Below are 18,979 nucleotides of genomic sequence, written 5' to 3'. Positions count from 1 at the left end.
TCCCCAGTTCTCTGAGACTGTGAGGTCCAAGCACTGTCCATTCCAACTCCGACATGTCATCCATGGCTGAATCAGTGCTTCTCCATCCATCCTCTTTTCACATCAGAATTGTTAGAGGAGCTGTCAAAAATGCAGATGCCAAGGTTGAAATGATCGGGGTGGGATCTGTACATCAGTCATTTAATTAAAAAAAAATTTTTTTTAGAGATGGGTTCTTGCTGTGTTGCCCAGGCTGGTCTCAAACTCCTGGCCTCAAGTGATCCTCCTACCTAAGCCTCCTGAGTAGCTGGGATTTGAGGTGCTAGCTACCACGACTGACTATATCAGTAATTTCCCTGGGGGTGATATTAACGTGCAGCCAGGGTTGAGAATCAGTGAACTCTGCCATTGTGTCCATCTAAGTGTGTACAGGAAGTCAATCAAAGGAACCCAAGTGTAGCCGTTGCTTTTCGTGCCCCTGTCACATCCTTTTGAGCCAACTATGAGACCAGCCACAGAAGAGGTGGACAGTTCTGTGCTTCTGTGCTCGCAGACTTCTCCTGTCTGCCTCTGGGGTTTCCCCTGAGCCCTGGCAGCCTGTTCCGCTGTCACAGGAAGAGCCCAGGAGTGCAGGGGAAGTAATGGCCGAGAAGCAAATGTCAACTGTTGGGGAGGGAGACTTGGATAAATGCCCCAGCCTCCAGCTCTTCCTGGAGACAATTCTAGAAGGCATTCTCTATGCTTCTCAGAGGTCCCTTTGGACTTGAGCTCCCACTATCCACAACAAACACCCCAAACTTGGCTTCCATCCTTCCCTGTCTCTTTCTCCCTGCCTCCTGGGATCACCTCCCAAAGAATGTACTTGCACTCCAGTCTTGATCTTAGGTCCTGCGACCCAGAGAACCGAAACTAAGATGCCAAGTGATCACTGCTCAATGGTGAACTGGCAAAGAGTGGTGTGAACTAAGGGAAATTGGAAAATTGCTCGCCACATCCAAACCCCTAGTGCACGCACCCCTGCCACCTTTCCAGGCGCTTCTGCACTTAAGACTCCCACAAGGGACTCTTGCTAACCCATACATGACAGATGCTTTGGTGAGAAGGAACGTGTCAGCTGGCTGGCAGCAGAATCACTCGAGACGCTAGTGGGGTCAGGTAGGAGAGGGTTTCTTTCTTCACACTGTATCTCTTCTGGAGAAAGCAGAGATAACCCTACAGCAGGGGTGTCCAATCTTTTGGCTTCCCCGGGCCACATTAGAAGAAGAATTGTCTTGGGCCACACATAAAATACACTATCGCTATTGATAGCTGATGAGCTAAAAAAAAAAATCACAAAAAAATTCTCATAATGTTTTAAGAAAGTTTATGAATTTGTGTTGGGCCACATGTGGCCTGTGGACTGAGGGTTGGAGAAGCTTGCCTAGGGCATGCATTCTCTGTGGGAGTGCTATCATCCCCATTGGGGTGGAAAGTTGGTTCTTGGTGGGAAAAAAAAAAGGCTTATATATGACACAAGGCCAGGACTAGGATAAGGCAAGTCAGGAGTCCAGGGAAGAAAATATTAAGGAGACAGCCACTCCCAGGGCTGTGGATGTCCACACATACATAAACATATTAACTCGCTAGATGGCAACGAGCCTACACATAAAGAGATGAAAAGGATCAGGCAGAGGCAGAAAGTGTTGCAGTTTGAAATAGACTGGTCTGGAACAGCCTCTCAGAGAAGGTGACATTTGAGTAAAATGTGTAGAAGACTCTGTAGCAAACCAACGGACCCTGTTGGGGAAAAGTGTTCCAGGCAGGTGAAACAGCAAAGGCAAAGGCCCTGAGGTGGGAATATGCTTGGTGTGTTGGGGAAACGGCAGGGAGGCCGGGGTGGCTGAGTGAAGGGAGGGCAGGAAAAGATAAGGTTGGGGTAGAGAGCTGTCTGTTTCATGGGAATGTTGGGGAGATTTCATTGAGTGAGGAGCACAGGTATAAGGCCAGTGTCATCAGTGTCCAATAAAGGCGAGTCTGCCTTCCGCTTTCCCCACCCTCAAAGCGCTAAGCAGCATTTACATGTCATCACACTGAAAGAGCTCTAGAAGCTACCAGCCTTGGGAAGTTATACCAATCACTTTGGAAGTGAATGGAAATCATGGCTAGCATTCTAAAAGAAAAGCACAGCCAAGACGCTCCATTATCAGCATATCAGCACAGGCCAGGACCAGCAGCCTAGATTGCTAGCCATGTGTAGGGGGAATGATCCCCCAGTATCCTCTACTGGTCAGAAAGTTAATTTCAAGGCTCTCATTCTTTCTAAAGTGCACATCCCTCCTGGTGGAGCACGATGGACACCCAGTAGGTCAGTGGCCCTTCCTTCTTTTCAGCCCACAGCCCAAGATGAGAAGCGGCCCGGTGTAGTGAAGCTGGAGAGCCTGCCTCACATCCTAGTTCTGCCCTTTTACATGTAATCTTGGGCAAGTTACTTGACTGCTCTTTTCCTCCATTTCCCTGTCTGTAAAATGGGGATAACGTACTTTATAGGGTTGTTATGAGGGTTAAATGAGCTAATATTTATGCAGTGCCCGGTCATATAGTAACGGTGTATAAGTGCTTGTTAATTAAAAATAGACTCCCTTTTGGGACTCTGCTCTTCTCAGGAAAAAATGCATACGAACACACATTTGCATTTTATTTTAGGGCATTTATGGATGCTCCAAAATGCATCTCATGGACCCTTGGGGAAGGGACAGTTCATAAAGCCCCGAGAGAACCAGGATGAGTTCTGGAGGGATCAAGAGCCATGGGGATGGGTGGGTGATACTGTGCGAAGGCAGGAGAAAAGCAAGAATTGGGGGCTGGGGGTTCAAGAACACATTTCACCTTCTTCCCGTTCTGGCCAAAGTCCACCTAGAACTGCTGATTGCTTGCTCTTTGGGAAGTTCCATCAGCTAAGAGCTGAAGTTTTCTTTAATGATGTCATTATTAATCGTTTAATAAATGCATTATGTAAGAGTACTTATTGAGCAGTGTCCCAGCGCAAGTAAACATGTTTTGGATATGCCAAATTAGAAATGTTTTCATTGAGTTTTGGGGGTTATGTAGTAAACTCTGAAAATGCAGTTCCTGGAAGAGTGTCTGTTATCCCAAGCCCTGAAGAGCCAGTGTAATAACAACAAAAATATTGTTCTGTTTGGGATTCCCATATAAGAGTGCCTAGGCGTGGTGGCTTGTTTTTAATTATCTCTCTATGGAACAGTAATTCAATCCAGAGGACTGCCACCAGATTACAAGTTTCAGTCGGGATGAAAATATTCATGCAAGGAGAGCTAGTCGTAATCTTTTTAGATCCACTCCCAAAAGATTAAGCCTTTGTCTTTCCCATCCAACTTGGGGAAGAATGTGGTAGAAGTAAATACTCACAGTATTACCACAATCATAGCTGTACGACAACCATCTCACATTTGAAGTCTTAATCTCTACCACAGTGTCAAACAGCAGGGAGAAAAATGAACACTTCAGAAACACCCAGACATGACCTTGCATAACTGTGGTGCAGGTAGTTTATTTGGGAGGTTATCCCAGGAATCAGGAGTGAAGGAGCAGGCATTAGGAAAAGAGAGAAGGGGGAAGGCGTTAAGAAAAGAGGAAAAGTCAGTAACGGGTATGTTATTTAGGTCACCGCTGTAGGCAATGGGGGCTCACAATGGCTGACTTTTTAATGTTGTTTTTGATATGTATTTGGGTGGACATTTTAGCATACATTTGTAAGACCTGTTTAAGGCATCCATCTGCTGTGATCCGCAGCTATAACTACTCCTCCAGACTTTGGAATCTGAGTCATAGTCATCCTAGAAGTATTCTTGAGTCTTTCCTCTGTTGACTCTGCATTAGTCATTTTGCCTTGTTACTTTCAGATCCAATCCCCAACCTTCCCTTACTCTGTATCACAGGGACCTGACCCCTTGCAATATCTTTCATGTCTCCTTGCCAACTGGCTTCCAGCTAGGTTCGGCCAGTGGGTGGCAGTGACAGGAGATTGGAGTGCAAGAGGAAAGGGGAAGTCAGGGTATTTCTCCCCCTCTCTCGGTTTGGCTGGCATCTCTAATGGGGACTGTGCCTCTTTCGTGATTCCAGTCTCACTGGACAGACCCCCTCCAACATCCCTTGGCCTGAACTCCTGCCCCATGGCTCTGTTCATCGGTATCTGGTAATATTACCTCCCTCCTTTGCTCTTCCAGCATCTTCCTGCTGTTACTCACCTTTGGATTGCTCCAGTTCTTCATCTTTGCACCATTTCCCTGTGTTATATTCCTGCTCTTGTACTACCTGTCATGGGTTCCCGACTGATCTCTGACTGACGGAGATTTCTTAAGGATTTCATTAGTCATTGCAAAAATATTTTAGGACATAAACCACAAACAAGATACTGGACTAGATTCCTGGAAGGTAATAAATAAAGCATCAAGCAGCTTAGCATCTAGTTGGGTAAACAAGGCACGCAGTGGAAAAGTTAGATGACATCTGTCCAAATGCCAAGTGAATGAAGGGTGTAGTCAATGAATACTTGAAGATATAAAGAGGAGAGAGCCAGCTCCATCAGCTTTTGTAACCAGGGCATGCTTTAGAGGGCCAGGGAGCCGACATAAAGGGGTCATCTCCCAAAACTTACAATTTTGTAAAGCAAGGTGAAAAATTGGAATTTTATTTGAAATTTCCTGATTTTTAAATGTTGGTGAGTAATTCAAATTTTCAGTAACTTGGAGCTGGGCATGGTGCCACACCTCTGTAGTCCCAGCTACTCAGGAGGCTAAGGCAGGAGGATCACTTGAGCCCAGGAGTTTGATCCCCCCATTTCTGAAAAAAATTTTTTTAAATAGCCAGGTGTAGTGGTATGTGCCTATAGTCCCAGCTACTCAGGAGGCTGATGTGGGAGGATCCCTTGAGCCCATGAGTGGTAGGGTGCAGTGAGCTATGATTGTGCCACTGCACTCCAGCCTGGGCAACAGAGCAAGACCCTGTCACTAAAAGGATAATAATAACAAAAAACTCCAGCTTAATTCCCACTATGTAGACAAGATGAAACTTGTTTGGAGGCTGAATTGAGACTGTGGGTGTACAATTGGTGGATGGATTACTGTATGGGGGAAGAAATGGGATGCAAAGAATGTTAGGATTCCTTCCAATTAGAAGGTTCTAGGGTTCTAATTTTTCATCCGGGTATGAGGCAATGATGGTCTGGGTATGGAAGAGGGCAGTGAGCATGGGGAGAAGGGACAGACGAGAGCGAGATTAAGGAAGATTAATAATAATACCCTATGGCCAGGCATGGTGGCTCACACCTGTAATCGCAGCACTTTGAGAGGCCAAGGCAGGCAGATCACTTAAGGTCAGGAGTTCGAGACCAGCCTGGCCAACACGGTGAAACCCCATCTCTACTAAAAATATAAAAATTAGCCAGGTGTGGTGGCAGGTGCCTGTAATCCCAGCTACTCGGGAGACTGAGGCAGGAGAATCTCTTGAACCCAGGAGGAGGAGCTTGCAGTGAGCCGAGATCAAGCCACTGCACTCTGGCCTGGGTGACAGAGCGAGACTCTGTCTCAAAATAATAATAATAATAATAATACCCCACATTTCTGTATTCGTTTATGGTCTACAGAGTTTATCATTGGAACTGGGATAGAGTAGAGCCTCAGAGGTTAGGCTCAGAAGTCAAACTGTCTTCGTTCAAATCTCAGGTCTACAAGCAATGATCTGTGGGGCCTTGAACAAGTTTCTAAACCCCACCCAGCCTCAGTTTCTCAAGCACTAACAAGGAATGATGTTAATGATATCACCTACCTCTTCAGGGTCGAGGAGTCCTTCTCGTGGCATAACTCTGACCCACTCTTCTGCCTTCCTCTTCCACTTTTAAGAACTCATGGACTAGATTGGGCCCACCCAGGTAATCCAGGATAATTGATCCATCTCAGGATCCTCAGTGTTCATCACATTTGCAAAGTTGTTGACTGATTAAATAATAAAGTGTGTTTGAAGTCCTTCATGTGGTAAGCCTGGATCACAGGAAGCGTGGATCAGTTTTTGCTATTCCTGTTATGCCATGTACATTCTCTCTTTGAGAATCCTTGCAACAGCCCCGTGCTACAATGAGAAGACTGCCTGGGATGCAATGACTGGATATGGAGGTGGGAGTTGGGGATGGGGAGGAGTCAGGAGCAATGGCCAGAGAGTTAGCATCTTGGTTTGTAGACTCGACTCTACTGTTAAAAGTAACTCTTTGTTTCTGGGCTCTTCACTTGACCCCTATAGGATTTTCTCTCTTGAAGGGTGGTTCCTTGCAACTCATTCTCCATAATTTAGGAAACTGGGTTTCTGAGTATGGTGGAAAGACTAATGGCTCCCCAAAGATGTCCACATCTTAAAATCCCTGGAACCTGTAAATACGTTACCTTACATAGCAAAAGGAAATTTGCAGGTGTGATTAAAATGAAAGACCATGAGATTATCGTGGACTACTTGGGTGGGCCTAATAGCTCTTAAAAGTGAAGAGGAGTCAGAGTGATGCCACCTGAGAAAGACCTGGCCCTGTCCCATCATGGCTGACTTTGAAGATGGAGGAATGGGGCATGAGCCAAGAAATGTGGAGGGCTTCTAGACTCTGGGAATTGAAGGATGGCCCTCAATTTATTGCTAGCAAGAAAATGAGGACCTTGGTCCTACAACCACAAGGATCTGAATTCTGCTTATCCTGAATAAGCAGGAAATGGATTCTCCCCTGGAGTTTCCAGAAAAGAATGTGGCCTAGCATCATCGGCAGCATTGATTTTCATCTGGTGAGACTCCTACTGGACGTCTGACCTGCAGAACTCTAAGATGACAATTTTGTGTTTGAAGCCACTAAGTTAATGGTACAGCAGCAACAGCAAACTGGTACTGAAGTTTTCAACTTCAATGTTTGGCTGGTGTTACTGGCAATACTATTGAGTTCAGGAACTGATCAAATGTGGAAATGATGTGGGGTGATGAGGGATGAGTTCTTGGATATACCGAGTTGGAGAAGCAATGACAGCAAGACATTCACATGGCAGTGCTCAAACCACACTTGGCCATGTGGGATTAGAGTTTGGAAGGTAGTGGCAATAACTGAAAAAAAAAGTGCCTGGGAGGGGATGCAGGGAAAGAGACTCCATCGATGGGTCCAGTTTCTTAAGTTTCCAGTTCGTCTGGCTCCATTTGGCTTCCATTCTAAGCCAAACTCCTGTTCATCCTAATTGGAATATATGGACTTTGTTTAAAAAAAAAAAAATCACTAGGGAGTCATACTGAGTAAATTTTATAGACACAGCACATAATTTTATTTATTGACTTAAATTGAGACTTCCATAAATGAATAATGCTTGAAAATTGGCTCTTTGTAGGTTCCAAAGGAAAATCTGAAAATTTTAAATGTTTTTCCTTTCTTTGTTTATGAATCTTTTTAACAATGGAAATGTTTTGTCTCCTAAGAGTGGCATGGAGCTCAAATATATGACTCACTGGATATGACGACCACCTCTTTAAGTTGTAACAAATGGGAAGTGAGTTAGGAAAGGGCCCAAGAGAAACATAAGCTGATCCTCAGGGAAGTGTAAGTCCTGGGGGGATACCTCTAGGTTGGACCAGGAGTGAGGTGGAGCATCATAATGAGAGACAGAAAAAGTGAATACATGTTAGTCACTGAGTAGCTGCGTTCCTAAAGGAAAAAGAAATGCCAAAAGAAAAAAGCAGAGAAGAATCATTTAAAAATATCTAGCTTTAATTTACTAGATTTTCTCCCTTCATCAAAGTAGAGCGCCGTCTTTCCTGTTGGGAGTTACTGAGAGCCCTGTACGTTTCTTGATGAAAGAGATGGTCCAACCCCTCATCTTCTTTTTTTTTTTTTTTGAAACAGAGTCTGGCTCTGTTGCCCAGGCTGGAGTGCAGTGGTGTGATCTCAGCTCACTGCAACCTCTGCCTCCTGGGTTCAAGCAATTCTCATGTCTCAGCCTCCCAAGTAGCTGGGATCACAGATGTGCGCCACCATGCCTGGCTAATTTCTGTGTTTTTAGTAGAGATGGGGTTTCTCCATGTTGGTTAGGCTGGTCTCGAACTCCTGGCCTCAAGCAATCCTCCAGCCTCGGCCTCCTAAAGTGCTGGGATTATAGATGTGAGCCACTGCGCCCAGCCTCGTCTACATTTTGATCAAGTTTCAGCTCTTGATTTTAAGCCCATGCCTATCAAACTCAGGGATGGTGGACCAGTTTTGTGAGTTTACAGAAAAACTTCCTTCTCTGCTCTGGCTCTTCTCTTACCCTTGAGTTGCCCATTTTTTTCTAATAAGTAAGAAAGAGGTGAAATGCAAATCAGCCCCCTGTGTGTACACAGCTCTGGTCAACAGATTTGGCAGTGGAGAAGGTTGGAACTATGGCCATCCACTGGGCAAAATTGTCAGTGAAGCAATGTTAGCCTCTGTTGTCCCTCGACATCACTCTCCATCCCTCTTCTCTGGTACCTAACTCTTCCCAGGTGCCTTCATCCTGCTGCCTGCCTTTGCCAGGTGCCTGCCCTTCGTCACTTTACCTGCCCACACTGACAGGTGTCATTCTGAGGGTAGTCCATATTGAATATTGATTTTACCCAGGGCTTTCCCACGTTGCCCAGTGTGGTAGCTCTTTGCTAGATGATCAGATGAATTCACCCAATTCAAATGAACTCATACTAAGATGTGAATGACTGATGACCCCTTAGGTGCTCTAAAATATATTTTTTAAATTAACCCTTTCAGGCTGGGCATGGTGGCTCACACCTGTATTCCCAGCACTTTGGGAGGCCGAGGTGGGTGCTTGAGCCTCAGGAGTTCAAGACCAGCCCTGGCAACATAGTGAGACCCCTGTCTCTACAAAAAATAAAATAAAATAATTAGCCAGGTGTGGTGGTGCACACCTATGGTCCCCAGCTACTCAAGAGGCTGAGGTGGGAGGATCACTTGAGCCTGGGAGGTCCGAGGCTGCAGTGAGCCACAATTGCACCACTGCACTCCAGCCTGGGTAACAAAGTGAGACCCTGTCTCAAAAACAAAATTAACCCTTTAAAAGCTAACTCAACAGACTCTGATTAGTGGAATATTAAAGTAACATGAGAGATATGGAAGAACAGAGACTAAGGAAGAAGTAACTCCAATTAAATTAGGGCACCAAAGCACCTAGCCACTTGCCTACTTTTGCCTTGTTGGCTGCAGGGTAATTGGGGAACTTGGGCACTTATTCAGTCTTGCTTTCAAGCAGAACTATGATTTTAATTATCCCAGAAAACAATCAGTACCCTACCATCATTTCAAGAAAATAGGCTCCTGGAGGCTACCACGTATGTTTCACTGTGCATTGTTAGTTTGCAAACATACTTATTCTTTCCTATTAATTATATCTCAAGATATCATTGTGAAAATAATTATCCCTTTGTAATTAATTTTTTTTAATGTATAAGATAACACCCCATGTGGGTCAGTGTTTGGGGATGTATCACTCCCAAAGGGTAGTGTAAATTGGATGTATCACTCCCAAAGGGTAGTGTAAAGTTTTCTCTAGGGCATTTTGCAAACAACCTTTATGGAATTTCTGAAAGAAATAGCCACATATGTATGTAAAAATTTAGCCCAAAGGATTTATTGCAGCATTGTTTGTAATCATGAAAAATCGTACACACCAAAATGCCCATTAAGAGGAAATGTGTTATATAGATGAATGGTACATACAACAATTGAAGTGCTATTCAGCCATCATAGATGGTGTTGTGGAAAACTGTTTGATGATATAAAATGACATTCAGGATATATTGTCATAAGAAAAATCAAGTTATAAATATATTTGTGTGATACAATCCTTATACATATACATACATATATACACATATAAACATATGCATGTATCCGTATATATGTAAATATATATACACATATAAACATATATGCATATATCTGTATATATGTAAATATATATACACACATAGAAAGAGTAATATATACCAACATGTTAATGTCATTTTTCTCTGAGTGGCAAAATTATAGATGGTTTTTATTTTCTTCTTCTTGCTTATCTGTAATTTCTAAAGTTTCTCCAATAAGTATGTATTATTTTCATAGACAGAAATATAGAATTAAATTACTTTTCTTTTAAGGGATCCGAGCACTTTCCCCAAATAAATAACTCAGCAGCTCTTGTAGTTTGTAAACCCAGAGACGTCTGATCTAGCTTAACTCATAAGAAAGAAATGGCTTAATAGATACAACGTCTGTGCTCAAAAGCAGCACAGTTAACGGAAGTTTAATTTATGCAAACATACACGTTTACTTTTATACATTTTTATGAATATTATCCAACAGCTGACGTTCTTAGTCATCATTTTCAGTTTGAAATGAGCTAAACCATTATATGACAAAATATATGAAGCACCACCAACAGTTCGAAATTGGAAAGATTGCCTCACCAAAGATAGGTCTCTGTAGAGAATTAAAAAGGATTGATTAGGCTGTTGAAAATAATAGTAAATTAACATACTGCCCTCTTTTGGTAGCTATTTGTAATTCAGCTTACATTCACTTCCATTAAAGATGTTAATCTCCTACAAATGTGTGCATAAATTAAACTAATTTTATCTTATTTTTAAAAATAAATTTTATTGTGCACATTTGAGGTTTATAACATGATGGGATGGAGTACACAGGGATAGTAAAGTTGTTACAGTAGTGAGGCTGATAAACATTCACATACTTTTTTTTAGTGACATGAGTAGCTAAAACCTATGTATTTGACAAAAAATCCTTAATATAATTGTTTTGATTTTAGTCCTCATGAAACTAATTCTGAATCACCTCTTTTCCTCAACAGAAGATACTGATAATTCCAGTTTGTCACCACCACCTGGTAAGTTTTTTTTTTTTTTTTTAGAACTCTGGGGAATTTCAGGAAAATGGGGAATTTCAGGAAAATATTATTCTATAAGTTCTCTATGAAACATGGCATGTAGTCAGGTACAACAAAATTGTTTTCCTCCAAGAAGCTTAATTAGGTCATTAAGCCTACACCTGAAAAATCAAAAGCCAGCGTAGACCAGAGGACAGCCGTATCGATCCATCCATATTGCTGGACAAAGCCAGGCAACAAATCACAGGGGACTAAATTGCTAGTTTTCATTACAGTGATTACTTAAGTTCATCAGTTATTTTTAGTATTCTAGTTCGCAAGTCTCTTGAAGAGTATCAGGAACATAAACATGCCAGATGTTTTTACATTTAAGGGAGGAGATGAGATGTTCACTTAAATATACACCCTCAGTACCTCCACCAAAAGGATATTTTTCACTAGGATTCTAAGGGCTTAGCACTCACTAGAATGGGAAGGCAAATACATTAGAACCCAGATTGGCAGGAGCCTGGAACAGAACCCGAACTCGAGACTGCTAGCTGGAATGGGACCTTAGGGATAAAGAGACCCAGCCCTGTCCCTTAGTTGATGAGATAAGGAAGCCTGGAGTGGCTGAGGAACTTCTCTAAGATCACATAGCTCCTTGCTCCATGTCACACAGAGGCAGCACATGGCTTCTCTGACTCCTACTTCTGTACTCTTTTGGGTACACCATCTATTCCAGAACAATCTTTTATGATGGGGAGTGAGTCAACTCATATTCTTTCTATAGTTGTGTGCAAATGAGCTTCTACTGTTATTGATTCATTATTTAAATCCAATTAATCACAATAGCTGTACTTCTCATGCACTACTATGTATCTGGAAGTCTTCAGACATCTCCTCGTTCTCCTCTCAATCTTGCAGCATAGGAAATATTCGTGTTATAGATGAGAAAATTGGGGCTTGGGGAGGATAAAACATGCTCATGTTCACACATTCTCTGGAGCCAGACGACTGGAGTTGTAATTTGGCCACCACCTTCCTGCCTTCATTGCTAGCTGTGTGGTTTTGGGCTACTTCCCTTAACCTTTCCATGCCTCAGTTTCCTCTCCTGTAAATTGGGGAGAATAATAGTACCTGCTCGTGGGGTAGTTGTGAAGATGGAATGAGATAACACATGTGCCAGGCACAGTGTAAACCCTTGGTAAGTAGTAACTATTATTTTTACAAGTTTTTGAGTAATGGGGCAAAGATTCAAACCCAGGACTGCAGGCCTCCAAAGTCCAAGCTCTTTTGATCTCGCCAATTTGCCCCCTAGTTGTTAAGCTTCTAGGGCACAATGAACCACTATATTTTTCTTCCAACAGAATAGTCCTCAGCAAACTGGATCATGGTGATATCTGCAAAACCTTGTTTGCATAGAATAGGGAATGGGGCTCTGGGGGGACACACTGGGTCTAGTCACGGCCTGGGTTCTGGGTGTCCTGGGGGAGAGCAGTGCAAACTGGAAGGTAAGAGCCAGTGTAGCATCAAGGGATGAATGGGCAGCCATGCCCAGTGGTCTCTTCTTTGCACAGTGTTGCCATTTATCAGCATCCGCAAGAATTAATAGTCATTCCTTAAAAACTAGTTGTGGCCAATTATTTTGTTCTGTCCCAAGAGCAAAAAGGATTCTGTATCTACGCTTTGAATCTTATTGCTCAGGAACTGTCTTACTTCTCAAGAAATATCCTTGGTAATTTAAGAAATAAATAAATATAGTAAATGACAAAATATGGAAACAATAATGTAGACAGACCGTTTGTGTGTGTTTCAGCCAACACATGAGCAGTCTAAAACAGGCCAGCCAAAGTGCCTTGACGCACCCAAATTTTGTCCATACCAGCTGAAAATCAGGCTCCCTCCTGCAAAACTTATTTTAGTTATAAAATGTTTGTGTTTGCTTTTCCCATGTTTAGGTAGAGGTCAAGCCATTGGATCTTTTAAATATTTAAATATGTAAAATGTATGTAGTAGATTGACTTCTTAGCTTAAGTGGAGTCATTCCACAGGAAATTTATCACTTGATTAATTGCCTTAATAGCAGCCATATTTTAAAATAACTTGCCAGGAAATCTGGTTAGGTAGTACAGTATTGAGTGGTAGCAATTTTTTTAATCCTAAATTTACTGTGGGAAGATTTGCTAGGCATCATTATAACAGAATGGCACCAGCATGCCAATATATTTCATGATTGTAATTCAGCAAGATATTTAAAATGTTTTCTAGAATGCTCTGGCTGAAAACATTTTAAAGTAGTATTTCTTGTATTTTGGTCTGGTTCCTAATCTTATTTCTATAATATTCCATAAGTAGTTAGCAAGCTTTGTGGTCATGGGTCTCAGGTTCACTCATCTTGGGTTCTTTTTCTACAATTCTCTGATTAAATTTTATACTCACTGAGTGCTTATGGGACATGCAGATTTAACTACATCTTGGTCTGCTAGTGTGTTTTCTACTTCTTTTCATAATTATATCTCAAAAGTTTTAATTCTTTAAAATTTGACAAATAATTGTTTCAAGGTATTTATTTAATTTTTTTTTTCTCCTGCAGCTAAATTATCTGTTGTCAGTTTTGCCCCCTCCTCCAGTGGTACTCCAGGCAAGATTTTGAAAACATTTAAACCTAGATTTAGTCCAATTTGTTAAAGTTTTGTTTTAATTATATCTTTGTATTGTTTTTCTCCTCGGGACAAAAAGAGGTTGAAACAACAAGCCTCAATGGTAAGAATTTTTCTGAAGCAAGTGAAAATTGATAACCCTTAATATGAATATAAGTGTAATGAATGGTGTTGAAGGTTTCCATTTCTAAATTATTTCTGAATACATTGACTAGTTTCAAATAACCCAAAACAAAAACCCAAAACAAAACTTGTCAACCCTGGAGAGTGACCTAAACTTTCTGGTTAAATGATAACATTCTTACAGTCATGGAGGGAAGAGAGCCATCCACCACTCTTAATTGTTAGCTTAAAAAGAAAAGAAATATCAATCACATTTTGAATTCTCCATTCCTTTGCTGTCCAACACAATGCCAACAAGTTTTACATGACAGATTGTTTAAATGTGAAAAGCACATCCCGTAATTCAATATGATTCAGCATGGATTTGGAGGCACAGCATGTTCAAAGACAGCCTTTTTACAGATGATTTGATCAATTTTTAAATAGTATGAAATGGAAAAAAAAATGGCTTCCCCATCATGCTAGAGAAAAGGGCAAAGAAGTGGGCTGTATTCAAGGGATGGGGGCAGAGCAGTACATTCTGTTCCCTCCAATAAGTGAACAGAATGGGTAGACAGCCTTCCTTCCATCTTACTGTGATGAAACCCCAACACTTTTCACAAGCCCTTGGTTAAAATCAAATCTCACCATGTGGTTGGTGGTTAAGGAACTAAACAATCATAGATGCAGCTCATACTGATCGAAACTGGTTTAAATTCATATTTGGCCCAATGGGAAGGGACAGATGTTATCATTTTTATGTGCAGTTACTTCTCACAGTGAAAATAGTATCTTCAATTTAGCTTCGGTGCAGTTTTTGGATCCCATTGTGTGTGTGTGTGTGTGTGTGTGTGTGTGTGTCTACAGTGTTTTAAGTGTGATGATGTAATAAATGCCTTTTGGTTTTTTCCTAAAATTTCATCCAGAATGATAAATTCTAGAATGATTTGGATTTAAAGAAATGCCAATAGAATAGATTTTAAATTGGATTTTAAATCAAACAGGATCCAAATGAGATTTTCTTAAAAGTTAGTCGAATATAATGATCATTTACTCCAAATTTAAGCTAGAATTATTTTAAATTGCTTTATAAGAGTGTACCACTGGTAAAAATGTATTATGCATCCACAGGTCTATATGTTAAAATCAGTATTAATGTTGGAAATATAATATCCCTTAGGCTTTCATTATAATAGAAAAAAAAGGGACAAAATAGTAAACAACATAGATGAGTTTATTCAAATAATGGTTACGGGAGTGTTGCTAAGTGTTTAGACATGTAACTTGCATTTGAATCAATGAACATTTGCTCAGGAATTGTCTCCAGGGGTTGAAGAATGGAGTAATGAGACGATGGGTAGCAAAAACATTTAGTAGTGTCAGTTGGCTTTTGCAAAACTAACTTCTCCCAGATTTGGGGAAAAGGGAAATGTGTAAGGAACCTTGGAAGACACACATGTTTATAAACCATGCCAGTAGTTATGCTAATTTTTATAATTTTATTTCAGATGTTACTTTAAGCTTACCCCCTTTAAACAAAACAGGTAATATCAAGTGATTTCTAAATGTAATAGCTTCTTCTGCAGCCTCTTGAGTTTCTTGTTTGTGCGGTCTACTGGGTTACTAAAGAGTTTTCTTTTGTCTCCTTGCCCTCTTTCCTGTGCCTTCAACCACTGATTTATGACCCCTTTTACTTTGACATTGAACTATAATTCTGTCACCACACTCCCAAACCTCCAAACGATGGCCATAGCACTCCATTTAAAATAGCATGTATTATTTTTGTGATTATAATAGTGATACATATTAGCTCATAAAAATGGAGAATGTAGAGAAATACAAAGAAGAAAATACAAATCATCTTTAATGTTACTTTCCTAAGACTATGACTGTTAACAATTTGGTCTATTTCCATTCAGTATCATTTATACATATATTTATATACATATACTCTTATATCCTTTGCAAAATAGTCATAATTTACATAGATTTTTGTATCTTGCCCTTTTGACTTAATATTACATTAGAAGTATCTTCCAGTGTCCCTTACTATTATGACTTGATAATATTCCATTTTGTACCATATGTTGAACTTTAAAGTTGTTTCTATCTTTTTAATAGAAGTTATTGCAATGAACATTCTGGTGCCAACATCTTTGCATTCATTTCTTATTTCTGTAGGATACATTCCAGGGATTACAATATGCAAGGATTGCATTCTAAGGGTCAGCAGTAAGAATATTGTAAGACCCTTGATACTACTGCTCAGTTACCTTCTAGAAAGGTTGTGCCGGCCGGGCGCGGTGGCTCAAGCCTGTAATCCCAGCACTTTGGGAGGCCGAGGCGGGCGGATCACGAGGTCAGGAGATCGAGACCATCCTGGCTAACACGGTGAAACCTCGTCTCTACTAAAAATACAAAAAACTAGCCGGGCGAGGTGGCGGGCGCCTGTAGTCCCTGCTACTCCGGAGGTTGAGGCAGGAGAATGGCCTAAACCCGGGAGGCGGAGCTTGCAGTGAGCTGAGATCCGGCCACTGCACTCCAGCCCGGGCGACAGAGCAAGACTCCGTCTCAAAAAAAAAAAAAAAAAAAAAAAAAAAAAAAAAAAAAAAAAAGAAAGGTTGTGCCCAGCGACATTCCTGTCTGCAGTGGATGATAATGTCTGTGTCACTGAACCTTTGCTGAGACTGTATCATATATTATTAAATCTTTCTCTCAACTCTTAGGTTTTATTTTTCATTCATGATTGTTAAAACATTTTTATGTTTTTATGTTTTATGTTTTTAATCATAAAACATTTTTATGTTTTATGATTCATGATTGGGGTAAAACATTTTTACCCCAGAGCACTTTAGTTACCAAAACCAGAAGTTCATTTCACAGTTGTATTTTGTTTGCTCTGAAAAGGAAACTATCAGGGCAAACAAAATAATATATTTAAAAGATTCTTAATGACAATGTGAAATGCTATCAGCCTTCATAATTACCACCCACCATTGCTCATGGGCCACACATTGAAACCTGACAGTTTCAGAAACCTCATTTGTGTGTCTTTGTTACTGATGAGTTTCTGCCAGGATAACATCATCATTCTTAAGTGTGTCTCCAATCTCTGAGCTTGGCCTTTTCTTCAGAATTTGCCCGTTCACCCTAGGTGACAGAACTTCGATGCAAATCTATGCCCTGAACACAGCCTCTTTCTATTGGCCATTTTTACAGCAAAGATTTCTGTACCCAGTTCTCCATTATCTGGGGAATGAACCATGAGCTCTATCCCCAAAATGTGTTTGGAAGACATTTCTAAAGTTTGCTCCTTCAGGGCATGTTAATATTTGCCTGTGAGTCACTCACTTTGAATAGTCCTGGTTCTGCTGTGGGCATGTTACGTGACTGTATATAGGTGGATGATCTTGACCTCTCTGAGAATAGCATTCTCCATCAATACAATGGGGATAGTATTATGTTAACTCCTAAAGCAAGACACTTGATTGTATAATAGCAATACTTTACATCCCATGTGTACTGTTTCACATTAATTTTTATTCTGAATCTCCCGCTCTCTACAACCTATCAACTGAAGGTCCCAATAGTGGCTTAATTCTACATCTCTGAAGTGTAAGTCCATATCATTTGTCTAGCAGCAGTGCATGGAAACTAAAGTAGAATTACACAAGCAGTGGGGTATGTAATGGGTGTGATCTAACTGCGTAAACATGGAACTCCAACTCCCAGACTCACCCTGTGCCAGTGCTACAGGATCCATGGATGTGGTTCCTGTTCATTCTGTTGCTGAGGTGACTGATAGTATCTTAAAGGTGTCAACAGTGTGACTTTTTTTTTTAGCACTTCACTAAAATGATGCTCATGGCAAATTGTTTTTAAAAAACAAGCAACAATTCTTCTCTAATATTTAAGTTGTTTCTTTGCAGAAAAAACTAAAATCACTATAGTAAAAACCTTCAATGCATCAGGTATGACTTATTATCAATATCAAGACTTTCTTTTTTTATAACTAAAGTAAAATTAAACAAATGGCTGGTGTTTATAATTTCTTTCTCTTTTTTCCAATCTTTTCAAGATAAAATCTGATCTTAATGAATAGATGTGTATGCACTGGGTACCTGAAATTGTTCTAGGTGTTTGGGGCTATATAATAATGATCAGACACAGAGTCCAGCCTCAAGAATCTTCTAGTCTATGGGTAGAGACAAGGCAAACAAATAGATAACTAACATGAACATGCATGCAGATAAAGGCAATGATTATACAAGTATTACTGACATGGTTAAGAGGCATAGGAGTAGAGGGGGATGCAATTAATGAAGAAGTTAGAGGAACGAACCTCAAATTTTGTTTTTCCTGAGACAAGGTCTCACTCAGTGGCCCAGGCTACAGTGCAGTGGCGCAATCATAGCTCACTGCAGCCTCAACCCCCTTGGCTCAGGCGATCCTCCCACCTCTGCCTCCTGAGTAGCTGGGACTGCAGGCTTGTGCCATCAAGCCCTGCTAATTTTTGTATTTTTTGTAGAAACAGGATTTCACCACATTGCCCGGGCTGGTCTCAAACTCCTGGGTTCAAGTGATCTGCCTGCCTCGGCCTCCCAGAGTGCTAAGATTACAGGCCTGAGTCGCTGTACCTGGCCAAATTCTTTTTAAATCCAAGAAAATGTGTACTTTTTAAGTTTCTGATACAAGACTACACACACAAGACATGCTTGACAAAGGCTTGATTTCAAGTAGGGGTTGGCAAACTATCACCAATGGGTCAAATCGGGCTCACTGCCTGTTTTTGTGAATAAAGTTTTATTGGAACACTACTATGCCCCTTTGCTTATATATTCTCTATAGCTATTTTTCTGCTGCATAAAACATGAGTAGTTGCAATAGAGACCATACGACCCACAAAGCTTAAATATTTACTATCTGACCCTTTAGAAAGTTTTCTTATTCATGATTTAAGGAATGACCTGTGGCCATGTACATAAAGGAGATTACAGATGAGAACCCTAGCAATAGGAAAAACAAATTATCAGTATGAATGAACAGCAAGAAGACACACATCACTGGAAATGGAGGTGCAGCTAAAATTTAGAAAAAGATGAGATGATCGAATGAAAAGTTTAGTAAGTAATACAGCAATGGTTTAAAGGTCATTTAAAGCATAACTACCCATTATAGAATCTATAAATTCTATATTTGCATAGTAGATATGTTATAGTGAGTTCTATCTATAAGCAAGTATATTTGCTTATAGACAGAAGAAGAAATGAAATCTTTCTCTTTTGGTGTGGGTAACACTGCTTAGGAACAATATAAAAATCTACAGATCTGGTAATT

At 40.7% G+C, this 18,979-nt stretch overlaps 1 protein-coding gene across 10 annotated transcripts in view; it reads left to right on the top strand.

The window, feature by feature from the left end:
* ADGRG2 (adhesion G protein-coupled receptor G2) overlaps nt 1-18,979 on the top strand; it is a 138,528-nt gene that overhangs the window by 75,147 nt on the left and 44,402 nt on the right. For 2 of the 10 annotated variants that reach the window (XM_030933792.1, XM_030933800.1), the window contains 5 exons: nt 10,863-10,898; nt 13,474-13,521; nt 13,620-13,643; nt 15,151-15,186; nt 17,572-17,613. In XM_030933792.1, coding sequence (XP_030789652.1) covers nt 10,863-10,898; nt 13,474-13,521; nt 13,620-13,643; nt 15,151-15,186; nt 17,572-17,613 — 186 coding nt within the window. The remainder of the gene's footprint in view (nt 1-10,862; nt 10,899-13,473; nt 13,522-13,619; nt 13,644-15,150; nt 15,187-17,571; nt 17,614-18,979) is intronic. The other 8 variants (XM_030933794.1, XM_030933801.1, XM_030933793.1 and 5 more) reach the window with 7 other exon arrangements.

The sequence above is a fragment of the Rhinopithecus roxellana genome, chromosome 7, assembly GCF_007565055.1.
Source record: "Rhinopithecus roxellana isolate Shanxi Qingling chromosome 7, ASM756505v1, whole genome shotgun sequence".
In the NCBI taxonomy this organism is placed as follows: Eukaryota; Metazoa; Chordata; class Mammalia; order Primates; family Cercopithecidae; genus Rhinopithecus; species Rhinopithecus roxellana.
Note: the sequence above shows the minus strand (reverse complement) of the source record. Positions and strands in the feature narration are given on the sequence as shown.